We start from the raw sequence: 13,964 nt of genomic DNA on the forward strand, positions 1-13,964 counted from the left end.
GCCTGCTGCCAGGCAGATACAGGTTTGGTTATTCATGCCAACCTGGCTTTGGGACGTGGCAGCCTACCATACTCACTCCTAAACAAAACATTGTCTTTCTTAAGCTTTGGTGATGGCATGAGCCTGAGGCCATGGGGAGGATACACAGACATAGATGATCTGTCATTCTGATCAGAAGGAATTCCAGCTCTCTGAGCAGTGTGAGCAGCACTTCTAGCATGCTGCTACTTTATCCTGCTGTTCTATTCCGTCTGCCCCAAAATCATGGGTTTGGAGATCTCAGCCGAAGACTTTCATTGCTTTTACCTACAGGATTTTTCAAAGGGGCTGATGGCCTGGGGATGTCTGCCCTAAGCAAAGGCACCAGTTTGCCTTGCTAAGCCTGTGGGTCTCAGGAACACTGTCTCACCAAGTCCGCACAACACCCTCCCTGTGTGTTTTGCTTGGTTCTGGAGGTGAACCACACACTCAGTGCTGGGATTTTGGCACAAGGGACGTGGGCAGAGCGCACTGTCCCTCTGCAGGGCTGGGCATGGCTATTGGGAGGTGTAGAACAGTGACAGATAGGATCATTCCTGTGTTGTTTGGCTGGGTCGTCTCACCCAACCTGGTGGGTTGTTTGAGGAGAGTCTGGGCACTTTCCAGGCTGAGCCAGGGTAGATTTGTGAGCTGCAAGAGGAATTCTGTGGGGGTTTACTATTGCTGCAGGAAGTGTTACTTTGTGGATGATGGCTTTATGCATGCCAGAGTGTAGAACTTTTGCACCGCTGTGCTCTGGCACAGAGGAGTGCTTCTCTGAAGGATGGATAAAACCAAGGTCTTTGCACACTCCTCTGCACCTTCCATCCTCCTTCCCCCATTCCCCATCCTGGCTGCATCCTGTGGTCCTGGGGTAGTGGTAAGCACTTGGCCAAGATTGCCTCCCTTCCTCTGCTTCCTCTTGTAGAGAAAGCTTTTGCTAGATAGTCCACTTGAAGCAGACGTATACTGGGCAAAATCATGACCGTCAGTGGAACAGCCCTGTGTGAAAACACCCTGTTTAGCAAATGGTGAGGCAGAGCTCTCATGGTGCACAGAGTGAGGTGACAGAAAAGCACAGGAGAGGCACAGGAGCAGCTTTGGCTGACCCTCAGAGGGAGCAGCAGCTAATGCTGAAGGACAGGACATAGTAACCTCCCTCTTGCCTTCAATTCAGCTGGGTCCCAGAGCATGTTCACAGTTTCCTGGGCACACATTGAAAGCCATGTTTAGCTTGTGAGAGCTCAGGTTTCCTGAACATTATGGGATGGGCTCCTCAAAACAAAGGGTGGCAGCAGAAGGCTGCCAGTGTGGCAGCAGCAAGGTCATGAGCACCTGTGAGAAATAATTTCCCTTGTTGTTGCCACACTGGTTGTGGTTCCTTAATGAACTGAAAAGATATCGAGTGTTGATGATGGAGTGATAATTAAATCAGGATCAATTCACCTCCAATGAGGCTTGCTCTGCTATTTCCTGTGCTGCACTACTCCTTAGGGATCAGCTCTCCTGGATCAGCCTGATTTCTGGGGCAAGGGCTGTCTGTGGGTATATGGAACCTCCTGTGGTGGCCCTGCTCATCACCCCCTCACTCCTTGCAGAACATACTTGGAGGAGGAGCTGATAAAGGCCCGGAAGAAGCCGAGCCTGAGGAAGGACATGTACCAGAAGATGATTGAGGTGGACCCCAATGCCCCCACCGAGGAGGAGAACGTGCTGCGGGCAGTGACCAAGCCCCGCTACATGCAGTGGAGGGAGACCATCAGCTCCACGGCCACACTGGGCTTCAGGATCGAGGGGATAAAGGTGAGTGTGGCCAGCTGTGCAGCTCAGGGGATCAGCTGCTGGGAGTGCTCGCTAGCCAAACTCACAGAGGTACACATGCAGCAGGCTGATGGTGAGACTGGGTAACATCTGGTCATCCCCGGCCCCTGCAGCCCAACCACCACCCAGGCACCTCACCCAGGGCACTGCTGCTCTTCTGAAAGCACAGCTGAGCTCAGGGCAGCCCTGCAAAAGGACAGTTTTAGACATAATCTCATTACATCAGCTGCTTGGTTGATCTCCTTCACTGCAAAATACAAAGTGCCATCCTCCAGCTTGAAGACTCAGTTTAGTTGTTTGCTTTCAATACTGCTCTGCCACTGGGCTGAGCCATTGATCCAAATCCCAGCTTGAACGTGTGCCGATCTGCGGTTGGAGCTGTGAGCTTAGCCACAGCCAGTAAGGAGGATGTGTTTACTTGCCTGTCCAGGAAAATTCAGCAGCTGAGCCCTATGAAATGGGACAAACACACACAGCTGCACTTTCTGTCAGCACCTGCATGCACGTGTAACCTGCTGACTGCTCTTGCTCAGAGCTGCACTCACGTTTTTGAAGGCATCAGCTGGGATGCTGTTGTGTCCCCAGTAGATGAGCCAGCCCAGGAGATTTTCTCCAAGCAGGCTTTGCTGTGAGAAGGGTGTCTGGGGTGGCACTTGAACAAAGTTAGGTCTGTAACCACAAGAGTATCAGTGATACTGCTTGCATGAACATTAGCAATGGCCTCTGCCTTTTGATAGCCAGCCAGCATGAATTAAAGGTAATACCACACTTGAGCCAAGGGTTTCATCGCATGCCTGGGCATGGTGTTGGCTTGGCAGCCACAGGGAGCTCTGTCAAGTTGTGCTTGCAGTAATTGAGGCTTGGGGTGCTGCTGAGGGCTCAGGCAGTAGCTCAGGGCAGCCACTTGCTCTTAGTGGAAACGATGGCTCAATTTCTTCATGTGTCTTGGTTGGAGGAGTTTCTTTCTCTTGGTCACAGATCGTTTTTCTCTCTGAGCTGGGCAGGATTCTTCCAGAGTGCCCATCCAGGTTTCTGTAGCCTAACCTTCCTGAAGATAGTGGTGTCAAAATGATAGTTTTAAAACAAATGAAGCTGTTCGCTGATAAAGCCCTCACACCAGATTTTGTAGAGTTCCCTGGCAGTGTTTCCCTTCACCTCAGCAGCAAACAAATGCAGGTGTTAGACTGTGGGTTTAAAAGGAGGTCAGCAGAAGGGGGTCACTCAGAGCTGCTACTCTAACCACCCACAGAAGGGAGTTTTCTCTTCCTCTGTGCGTGTTGCACCTTCTTCATTCAGCTCTTTCATGGCCAGCAGGATACAGTGCATTTATCTCTAACTCAACCCCTCTCAGAAACCCCAGGAGCAGCTCTTGGGCTGAGCCCCTTCAAGAGTTTCCTGGCAAGCAGTGCGAGGCACCTCTGCCCGTCCCATGCCTTTGCCTGGGACAGTGCCAGCCATGCTCCCCCCAACAGCTTTCTGCAGTCCCTCCATTGGGTCAGGGCACTTGCGTGCTCGTGCAGCTCTTCCCTGATTTCCCAGGTCTCCCAAAGACCCTTTCCTGCTGTGGATGCCCATAAGCACACTGTGAGCTGCTCCAGCCTGGGACAACCCCATGCCTACTTCTCATTGCTGCTGTTTTGCTATTTATAAAACTGAGGCTGTATAAAAAAGGGGTGTACCAGTTGGGACCAAAGCTCCCATGCACTGCTTCTTCTCCCTGCTTTCTTGGTGTAATCAGAAATATCTGTCTATTTATAGTCCAACATGATATATCCTTGGCCTCCAGTGGTGCTTCTCAGTCTGGGAACGTTTAGGAGGCTTTACCACAAGAGCAGGTCATATATGAGGCACTTTAAATTAAAATATATGAAAAAAAACAAACCCAAAACCCAGTCATGTTCCCAGGGTGGCCAAAAAACCCCATGGAGGGAAATAAAAGTCATAAAGGAGTTACGAGATTGCACCTCTGCTTAGCCGACCATGAACGAGTTGCTGTCTGATCTGAGCAGTGGATTTTTTTTCAGAGGTGAAGCAGCCCTTTAATTGAAAAATGTTGAGAAGTGCTGGCCTCCAGCAGTATTCCTGCTGCTGCTGCTGGGGGGCTGACTAATTTGATCAAGGCTTTAATTACTGTAATTCTCCTTGAATCCCTCAGCTTCTAGGTTATTTTCCCCTAAGCTAAAGCATTAGCAGTTCATGCTGTTTCACAGCTGGCTTTTTTTCCAACAGGGCTGGTCATGCTATGCTGTATCCCTGTTGTTCTCCCTATTTCTGGGATTGAGTTTCTGTGTTAGGGATAAGTGCCTTTGGTGCCCTGGCTGTCTCCCCAAGTTTGATTTCTTGCTGCGGGTGCTTCCCTGTGAGGAGCAGCGGTGAATCTGCCCTACCCCTCGCTCACAGCTGGAGGCTGCTAGAGGAGAGTACTGAGAAGTGCAAGGGAAGGACAGGATTTGACCCTGGGCAAGTGGGAAGGGGTCATAGGAAGGAGAGGAGCAGCGGTAGCGTTTTGGATAGCATGGGCAGGTAAGGTGAACAGGCAGCTCAGGGTTGGGCATGAGGATAGAAACCTTTTCCTGGCTGAGCTCTCCCTCTCCCACGTGGCCTTGAGGATCCAGTTCTTCCTCTTTAAAACGGAAATTTTCCTCTGCAAAAGGAGATAATGACATTCATCTAACTTTCTGGAATAGCTTGAACCTGTTGGAAACAGTAGCTATTAATAAAATTTCCATGCTGAAAGTAACACAAGTGATCCCTGGTGGCCCAGCTGAAACTTGCTGGGGCTCACTGTAAGAAGTGACACTCTTGAGCTGCTGCTCTGGTCTGAGTATTACTCACCACTGCCTGCAGCAAGGCCACGGTGGGATGGCATTCCCCAGGGCTGGAATGTTTGCAGGGTCACCAAACCAGCCTGGAAAGCCTCCACCTAACTTTGCCAAGCCAGGCAGCTCACAAGCCCCATCCAAGGCCAGGCGCAGTGCTGGAGGTGGATCTGGCTGACCCCAGCCCTGCCCCAGTGACGCCAGCACGAGCTGGAATCGCTGGTGGGGCGGAGGTTGTGATAGCCCTTATCAGCCCCCCTCACATTTCTTCTGTGTGGAAGGCAGCCCCCTCGGGGCTCAGACACCTGTGAATGTCATGGCAGTTGTCAGCCTCATGGCAGCAACCTCTGGCTGGGCAAGGAAACTTCGGGAGGCGGGTAATGCTGGGAGCAGCACTACGGATAGGCTGCTTGGCTTTCCTGAAGCTGAGATTGCCTTATCTGAAAGGCCATCTGTGATTCTCATTTATTTTTAGGAGCACTTAGAAGTCCATCTCCTTTCTTGGATGCTTTGTGGAAAGTTGTGCTCTTTACACGTGAAAGTAGTGCTGTGGCTCTTCTCCAGATTGATATCAATCGTCCCTCTGGGAGAGGGTGGGTTGATTTCTGAGCTGCCACGTCAGGGCTCATATGAGGGACGTATAGCAGCAAAGAGCCCTTCCCCTGTGCATCACACACGTGCCACCGGAGCATCCTCAGCGAGGTCACAGCTGAAAGCAGAGATCCCAGCTCTGTGTGGTCCATCAGCAGCACGGAGTCTCCAGTGAAAAGGTTGTCCCTGACCCCTGCCAATACACACTCTGCCAGCCCTGAGCATTGCTTTTACACCCTGTGGCAGCACAATGGTCAGCCTGAGTTCAGGGTAATTTGGAGCTGGATGCAGTGGTTGCAATCTCTAGAAACAATGGTTTTCCTGGAGGTTTTCTTTTGTATGTTGCTTTTGTTACCACCTTTGTTAATGCTTACACAAAACACAAGCTGGAAGCTGAAGTGTGCTGTGTGATTCATCCCAAACTGCACTTCAGGTGTTGGTTGCTGGTGGGCTCGCCTTGGGCACTCGACCTTCCCCCAAGTTGGACTGGCTGCCATGCCCACAGCAAGCCCCCTGTCCGGGGGGATGCACATTGCCCTCTGCTGGGGCACTTCCCTGGATGGGTCTCAAACCTCCAGGGCAGGTGATTTCATTGTGCCTTCTTCCTCCCCCAGCCTCTACTCTGCTCCTTCATCCTTCATCTTCCCCAGCCCACAGGATGTCTTTTGGCCCCTGTCCCTTCGCTCTATTGTGTGCAAACGAGTTGTCTGGAGCAGTGGGATGGAGCCCTGCAATGGAGCTGTGAGCACAAGCAAGTGTGGTTTAAAATAGCCCCTGTATCCAGGAAGTGAGATCTGCCTGCCTGTCCCACAGCCCCTCTGGACAATGAAACGAGTTGATGTAAAAATCAGAGCCCCAGAAGGACCAGGGAAATGGGGAGAGACCTACAAAGCTGCCCAGAGGTTCGGACAGGAGCCTCTGGGCCAGGGCTGAGTGTCATCCCTGCAGTGGACAAGCCATGCCATCCCCATGGCAGGCCAAGGATGGATGTGCCTCTGGGGAATAGGCAGAGGAGAGCACAAGGTTGCTCGCTGCATCTCGCTGCCAGGCTGCTGCCTTGGAGGGTCTGTGATCCGTGGACTAGCAAAGGACCAGTGAGGCCAGGCAGCCATGGGGCTTGCTCCTTGCTGCAATGGTCCATGGAGGGTTTCTCATGGAGGGGTTTTGTGCCTGCTCCCAAGATGTTGTTTCCATCCACACTCAGTTCTGTCCCATCGTGATCATGCTCCGCTGTTCTCCCCAAGCCAGGGAGACAGTCCAGGGCTGGTGTCAGTGCCATGCTCAGCCACAGCAGCCATGGGAAGCCATTTGGACACAGAAACACCAGAAACAGGTAGTCTCCAGCCTCTGTTAGCAGCAAGCACTAGGTCTGTGAGAGAGAGTTTGTCCACATTGCCAGCGACCTTGGCAAGTGTTTGATGATGGGGAGTTCCATTTGCAGTAGAGGTCAATGCATCAGGGCTGTGGGATACCTTGGGATGTGCAAGCAGAGACCCGCTGCCTTTGCTCACCCCTGCTCCACAGGCAGATCCTTCAGCTGCCAAAAATGCTGGTCACATCCTACTCGGCAGCATGCGTGGCTGCAGAAACATTACTCCTGCCCCAACTCCCTTCCTCCCCATCCCACTCACCACTGTCCCTTCTTATCAAGAAAGAGGACGGCACTGTGAACCGGGACTTCAAGAAGACACGGACAAAGGAACAAGTAATGGAGGCCTTCAGCGAGTTCACCAGAGGAAACAGGAACGTTTTGGTGAGTGGGGGATGTTCGGGGGACTGCCTGGAGAGAGCATTTCCTGTGGAGCCTGGCCTCAGCACATCAGGTCCCTGCACTGCAGGGGTGAAGCCTGAGCAATCTCTCATAAAAAAGCTTGAGAAATGTTGAAAAGAAACACCATGCAGGGTGCAGGGTGAAGGGAAAGCAGTGGGGAGCTGGGAGGGGACTTGGCTGCAGCAGCACTGCTTGACCAGAGTCTGAGTCTGCTGAAGATCTCCAGGATTGGCTCCCCAAACCCACTGAGGAGTCACAGCCGTGCTCTGTCCCTCATCCCTGGGCTGGTGGTCACCCCTGAGCCCACTCTGTACCCCAGTATGAGTGGTGGGGGCTCCCAGCCTGGCAGGGTGGGCTGCCTGTGCCTGGCCTCGCAGAAGGGTGGCCCTGTGCCAGGCACGCTTCACATGGGCAAGCCACAGCCAGCATTTTCCAAGCTTCTCTAAGTTGCCAGGAGAATAAGAGATCTGGCTGTAAACAATTTACACCAACTGTGTCAAATAACCTATTTGACAAAGCGCTCCCATTTTAAGCTGTACTGTATAAAGTCTCCAAACGCAAGGCTCCAGCGGGAGTGGCCTTTGGCACTGCCTCCTTCAAACTGGCATGCTTGCTTTCACGAGTTACCCAGGGATTATTCCTGGATCTGAAGATGAAGTAGCCTGGCTACATTTTATCCCCAAAGAACTTGGAGCCCACATCATGCCTTGCCTCTGGATGGGGCTCCTTGGCCAGAGCATTTTAATCCAATGACCCCCACCTGTCCTCTTGCAAGTGTGTTACAGTGCCCAGATACCTGCTGTGTGTATGTGTGTTCCTGTGCTTAATTCTTCTATCTAAACCCCAAAATCAGTGGAGCCCCCTGAGACTCTTCAGTGCCTTCCAGCAATTTGCAGGGATGCTCAAACAGGCTGGTGGGTCTTGACCTTTGTGCTGGCCATCGTGAAAGCCCTTCCTCCTACAGGACTAACTTTACAAAAGTGCTGATAACAGAGTTGCAGAAGTGTCTTGTGGTGTGTGACTGACTGAGTACTAAACTTACAGATGAAGTGAAGAGTTGATCTATTAAGAGAGTGCAGGGGAGAGGAAAAAGTAGCAGCTGCTGAATTAGGTGTTCCCTCCATGGATGCAGCAGGGACACTCTGCAGAAAGCAAATCCTTTCACTAAGTTTTGAAAGCCATGGGAGCTCACAGGGTGCTGTAGAAGCCAAAAGCATAAGTGGATGGTAAAACAGAGGGGACACTCTCCAAAGGGAGAGGTCTGTGGGAGGATGCTGGTGCAGGGCGTCGGAGGAACACCCTCGGCGTCTCTCCATGCGAACATGGTATCATGGAGACCATGCTGGGAGCAGGGGTGACTTCCCTGTCTGCCCCAATGCTGTAGTTTTTATGTAGGTTTCCTGCAGCACTGATGGCTTGGATTTGGTTTTTTTTTTTGTAATTCCAGAACAGTTATCTTAACCGGTTGAAGGGTATCCGCGCTACCCTGGAGACATCCCCGTTCTTCAAGTGCCACGAGGTAATACTGGTGTTTAGATAGATCTGCCTGGAGAGGCAAACTGTTTAATCTCAGCTTGTCCAAGGAGAGAAGTCAAAGTCAGAGGCTGTTTTATTCTTATGTGCATATATATCCGTGTTTTCATATATGTATCTAATACTTATGTGCAAATACAGATGGTAACATACAATGTTTATGTGTCTGACATGGGCTCAAATCTACTGAAAGCCAATGTTTAAACAGATTAAAAGATCTAGGAGGAACTCGGGCTGTTTATGACAGGGAAAATTCCCTAGTGTAAAAGCACAGGGGTTTTCTCAGGAGAAATGTCTGTTTGAATGCATGTCAGGTATCATTTGGCTGCCAGTTGCTCCACATGATCAAACAAGGCTTCAACAGAGCCATAAATTGCAGATACCCCAAACCTGCCTTTCCTGAGCTGGTTGGAGCACTTCAGTATGAACTCTTCCTTTCAAAGGACTTTCCTACAGAAATGACTGCCCATGATAGCAACATTTTCTATAGCAAAGATTCAGTGCTGATGTGAAAACAAGGAGGGAATGCTACCTTTTTTGGCCATTTCAGGAACTGAAATGCTCCACAATTTAGTGCAGTAATTTTGCTATTGCATCTACTTAACAAAACGTGGGAGTGCGTGTCCTTGTCACGTGTTGTGTAGGAACAAAAGAGCCTCATAGGAACCTTTGACTCCCAGGGCTCGGGAGCCACAGCTCCAAGAGTCCACTGTCCCTCATCCAGAGGCACAGGAGACACCTCAGCCCCGGCACACACGGAGGGCCCTGCCGGGATCCAGAGGCAGATGGGGCTGTGCCTCCTGGTGGCAGCGCCTGGAAAGCAGTTGGAAGGGAAATGTCAAAACTGAGGGTTTCAGGTCAGCTCAACACAGGAAACAGAATTCTCCCTGAAACCGAGTGCCAGGGTTTCATTTGAAAACACAGAAACAAAGAAGCCTTTCAAAGAGGGTTTGAAAGAAGTTTCCACTCCTTAAAAATTAAAAAGCAGCAGCTTTGACTTCCCATCCCGCTTCGAGATGAAGCACAGCAGAAGGTCTGCCAGGCTCTGTGTCCCTCCATGGGGCCCTTGCTGAGCAGGGCTCCTCCAAGGAGCTGCAGGTCAATTGGGTAGTCCAGGAAAGGCAAATGAAGAATGTCAGCAGAAGGCTTTTCCTTAAAATTAGAATGCTCTGTCCGGCCAAGAGAGGACTGTAAGAGGTTAGCAGGAGGAGAGCTAAAGATAAGCATTTCTGGGAAATAATATGCATCTCTGGACCTTGGATGTTTTCCCAACGCACTGGAGGAAAAAGTCTCCTGAAAAATGTAAATTCATAACAGCTTTTGCAAACAGTACATGCATCCTGTTCAAAACCCTCGTCTAGAGGCAAACGTCAGCCTAAGCCCTGCTGATAGCACGGATGAGGGAGTCCCCAGTAACATTTAGTGCTGCTGTTTTGGAGGGCTGACACCAGCTGGATTCTCTTCCATGTACCTGCACATCATAAGGGGCACTCGTGGCTCTCAGTGCACTGCATCACCTCTGCTGTGGCCCTTGCACTCTGGTCACCAAGGTCCCTGTTTGTGACACAGGGGCAAGTGAGTTTGTAATTCACCAATTCATGCACATCAGAGAGAGTTTGGAAAGGAGTTTTCATTTGGGACAGCTCTGAAACACACCCACTGATGCTTTTCTGTAGAAGCCGCTGCTGAAATCTTCTGACTGGAGGAGCAGATTCAGCAGAAGAGCACGATGGTGGCTGGCCTGATAGTGATACACATTTCCTAAGCACTGGGAAGCCACAGCAGAGCTGCTGCTGGGTGTCCTCCTGGCTGGGACTGTGAGCCAGGATGGGTCAGGATGCCTAGCTGGAGATACCCACCTGCTGAGCCTCTCTCTGCTCTGTGCATGGTGACCATTGGGCTTGTGGGGTCTCATCCCACTGCAACAGGCCTTGAGACTCCTGCTGTCAGGGCCCAAATGCACCTGTGGGCTTCCATGGGCTTGCTGAGGCCACTGCTTGCTACAGGATTTTCCCAGAGGTCAATCAGGATATGAACGAGGCCTTCAAAGCAAATGTAGCTGAGTGAACTCAGGGAAAAGGAAATCCATGAGCATGCAGCTCTGTACCTTGCATCCCCAGAGTGCTGTAAGCACCAGGACAATGTTCTAGGGGCAATCTGGGTGTGATTGGATGGTGTTTGAGGCAGGAGACAGCACATTGCAAGTAACTTGGAGTGTCCCCATCCCTGTGGTGGTGCCTGCAGGATTGGTGAGTGCAAAGAGCACAAGCTGATCACAAAGAACCAGCCTTGAAAAAATCCCCATCTGAAGGCTGAGACAATTCATCTCATTCCTTCCTAGGGGACCTTGGCTCAGTTTCCAAAATGACATCTCTTATCTTTCATGCCCATGTTTTTCTGATCCTCTCCTTCTGCCAAGACCTGGGATTTGTATGAGTAAATCAGCTTGTCCAAATGCCCCATTTGCATGTGCAAACACAACCAGCAGCACCTAGAGTTTGCTTATCCTCATGCAGGAAATTGCAGCAGCATCTCTTGTAAATGCAGCCTGAGATGAGGTATCTAAAAGCCCCAAAGAGGGCTGAAAATGAGCAACAGGAGCACCACTAACTGGTCTCACCTCTCCACAGGTAATTGGGAGCTCTCTGCTCTTCATTCACGACAAGCAGGAACAAGCCAAAGTCTGGATGATTGACTTTGGGAAAACCACCCCACTGCCGGAGGGACAAGTTCTCCAGCACAACGTGCCCTGGGTGGAAGGGAACAGAGAGGATGGCTACCTCTGGGGGCTGGACAACCTCATTCAGATCCTGACAGAGTTGTCCCAGAGCGAAGACTTGCATTAAAGCCGCGCATCTGACTCTGCCACTACCCCCAGCCTGCCCCCGACTGACTCTTCTGAACTGCACTACAAGACACTTTCCAGCCCTCGCCCTCCCCATTTGAAAGCTATACTCTCCCTATTTAATGTGTTTTTGTTGTGGTTTTTTTAGGTTGTCTTGGTTGTTCCCCCCCCCACCCCCCTTGTAAATAGAGAGCTAACCTGCCAGAACAAAAGCTGGACTTGAAACCTTGGCTTTGCAAAGTCAGTGGGAGCAGGCAGCCAGGAGCAGCCTCTGGCCAGGAGGGGTTGCTTAGGCAAGTGCATGCTTCGCCTATTGTGCTCTTGTCTCTTGCTCAGCGTGATGTTAAGAGGGCTGGCAGAGGAAGGAGCCTCCTCCTGCACCGGGATTGTCCTGAAAACACTCAGTGGTCAGGCCCAGGACCCTCTGGCAGCCAGAGAGTGTGAGTGAGGTGTGGAGATGGTGAAGGACACTGTAGTGGGAGCCCTTTAGTTGTCTTTGCCAGCACCTTTCAGCCCAGGTAGCTGGCTGCGCCAAGTTTTTTCAGAGAGGCTAGAAAGGCAGATTTGGGTTTTAATTTGTGTTCAAGACATCCTGTAGAGGTTGCTCAGTAATTTTTGAGTGGCACTGGAGGGTGAGGGTTTCCCTCCTGCTGCAGAGCCATGTAGTCAGGCACAGGTATTTGCCATGGCCGGGTGCTTCCCACCCACATCCCCCGTGCTGGGTGCCCTGATGAGTAAAACTGGACTCCTCTCTAAAGCCCCAGCTCCCCTGCTAGGAACTGCTTCCAGCCTACCTTAGCTGGGGTCTCCAATCCTCCCTAGCTGGGAAAAATAGCTTATAAAGGACTACTATGAGACCTAAAGTAGCCATCCAGGTTGATAAGTCTTTTTTGTCAGCAGCTGAGCACGTGTGTAGTGCCACCAATGCCCACAGCTAGCCCAGGGCAACCCTCCTGTCTGGAGCATCTCCGTAATTTCCATCTGCATCAGGTGCAGGGTTACAGCAGCAAGGCAGCTCCTGGGTCAGCCACCTTTGGCAAAGCAGAGTCGGGGTCAGGCATCCCCGTGCCTTCCCCTTTTTCCGCAGAGCTGGCTGCCTGTGGCTGCACTGCTCCCCAGCCTGCTGGGGCCGTGTGATGGCCCCGCTCCTGCGAAAACACCCAGTTCCCTATTTAGGGTGGAGACTATTTTTTAACTTCCTGGAACATTTGAACCAAGCGGCGGCAGGGCTGGCGCGCTAAAGGTCATCCCTGGAGAGGCGGGCGGGGAGGGGAGGCTGCGGGAGGCTGGGAGCCCTCACATCGAGGAGCGTGCAGCACCGGAGGTGGTGCAGGAGCTTGGCAGCCACGCACCCCTCGCCTGCTCCATCCATCCCCAAGCCCACTGTCCCGTGTCGTGCCCCAGGAGCAGGGCTCCAGAGCCCCTCTGCCATAGTTTGGTGGGTCCAGCACCCTTGATGGGGGAGACCTCCCTTGCAGCAATAAGGAGGAGTTGGCCACCAAGCCATCTGCAGCCAAGCGTCTTTCCCAAGGACTGAAGTTTCCGAAGGTTTTTCTCACTTCGTATCTCACCAGACAGGTGTCTTTCGCTCATCGGATGCCATTGTAAATGGTTGCACTGTTTTAGCTCCTCTCCAGGCTTTCTAGAATAGCCCATGTGGAAGTGCCTTATAGACTTGACTCTGTTCCATTAGTGTCATGGAAAAGGTTGGGTTTTTTTTTTTTTAAGTTATATTTATTTTCATCCCATTTTAATTGCACAAAACACTACAATTTAATGCATGGAATCCTTCTGGTTTTTTTAAACTGTGTTTTTAGTTTTTAAGCCATGCCTTTTTCCAGCTTTGGAGAAAGGCTGTGAACAGATACGCGTAGCTGTGTACCACTTACCGCTGTACTTTAGCTTCGAGCTGCTCTTATATATGTACGTTATTTTTTAAGCCTGTTTATAAACCAGATTCCTCGCTTCGTGGCTTCGGAAGAAGCAGATTGTTGCTCTCAGATGTCTCATGCCTTCCCGGAGGCTGGAACGGTTGCTGTGAGGGATTTTCCCTGCTCCCACCACCCCTCTCGGTCATTGGGTAATACCGAAAAAAAATCCAAACCGCTCTGGAACACCAACGCACAGTGCCTGTAAAATAGTCCTGTAACATTGCAAATAAAGGCATATGGGAAGCATTCCCCTGGTGTGCAGTCAGTGTCTGCCCTGTGCAGCTTGTGACAGCGTTGCAACAGCTTTTTATGTCCATGACTGGGGGGGAATCAGGCTCCAGCAGTGCTGCACAAAAGTGAGAGTAGAGAAGGACCCTGTGCTGGGAACAGATCCTGACAAACAGGAACTGGCTCTGCAGGGAGCAGGGCAGGGGCAGAGCAGAACTGGGGCTGTGGGGGCCCAGGCTCCATGGGAGCGACCTGCCAGAGAGGCCTGAATTTCTCCATCCCCCTTCTGCAGGGAAGGCCACTGAAGGCAGCTCCAAGTTTTTTGGAATGTTTTTGGCTCCCACTGAGCGGTTTCTGAATGCCACCCTGTGATTTCTGCACTGGAGAATACCGAAGTGCCCAGGAGA

At 51.4% G+C, this 13,964-nt stretch overlaps 1 protein-coding gene across 1 annotated transcript in view; it reads left to right on the forward strand.

The window, feature by feature from the left end:
- ITPKB (inositol-trisphosphate 3-kinase B) overlaps positions 1 to 13,577 on the forward strand; it is a 67,756-nt gene extending 54,179 nt beyond the window's left edge. The window contains exons 5-8 of the mRNA XM_032103276.1: positions 1,617 to 1,821; positions 6,901 to 7,002; positions 8,468 to 8,539; positions 11,184 to 13,577. Coding sequence (XP_031959167.1) covers positions 1,617 to 1,821; positions 6,901 to 7,002; positions 8,468 to 8,539; positions 11,184 to 11,399 — 595 coding nt within the window. The 3' untranslated portion in view covers positions 11,400 to 13,577. The remainder of the gene's footprint in view (positions 1 to 1,616; positions 1,822 to 6,900; positions 7,003 to 8,467; positions 8,540 to 11,183) is intronic.
- The last annotated feature ends 387 nt before the right edge of the window (positions 13,578 to 13,964 follow it).

This window comes from Corvus moneduloides, chromosome 3 (genome assembly GCF_009650955.1).
Source record: "Corvus moneduloides isolate bCorMon1 chromosome 3, bCorMon1.pri, whole genome shotgun sequence".
In the NCBI taxonomy this organism is placed as follows: Eukaryota; Metazoa; Chordata; class Aves; order Passeriformes; family Corvidae; genus Corvus; species Corvus moneduloides.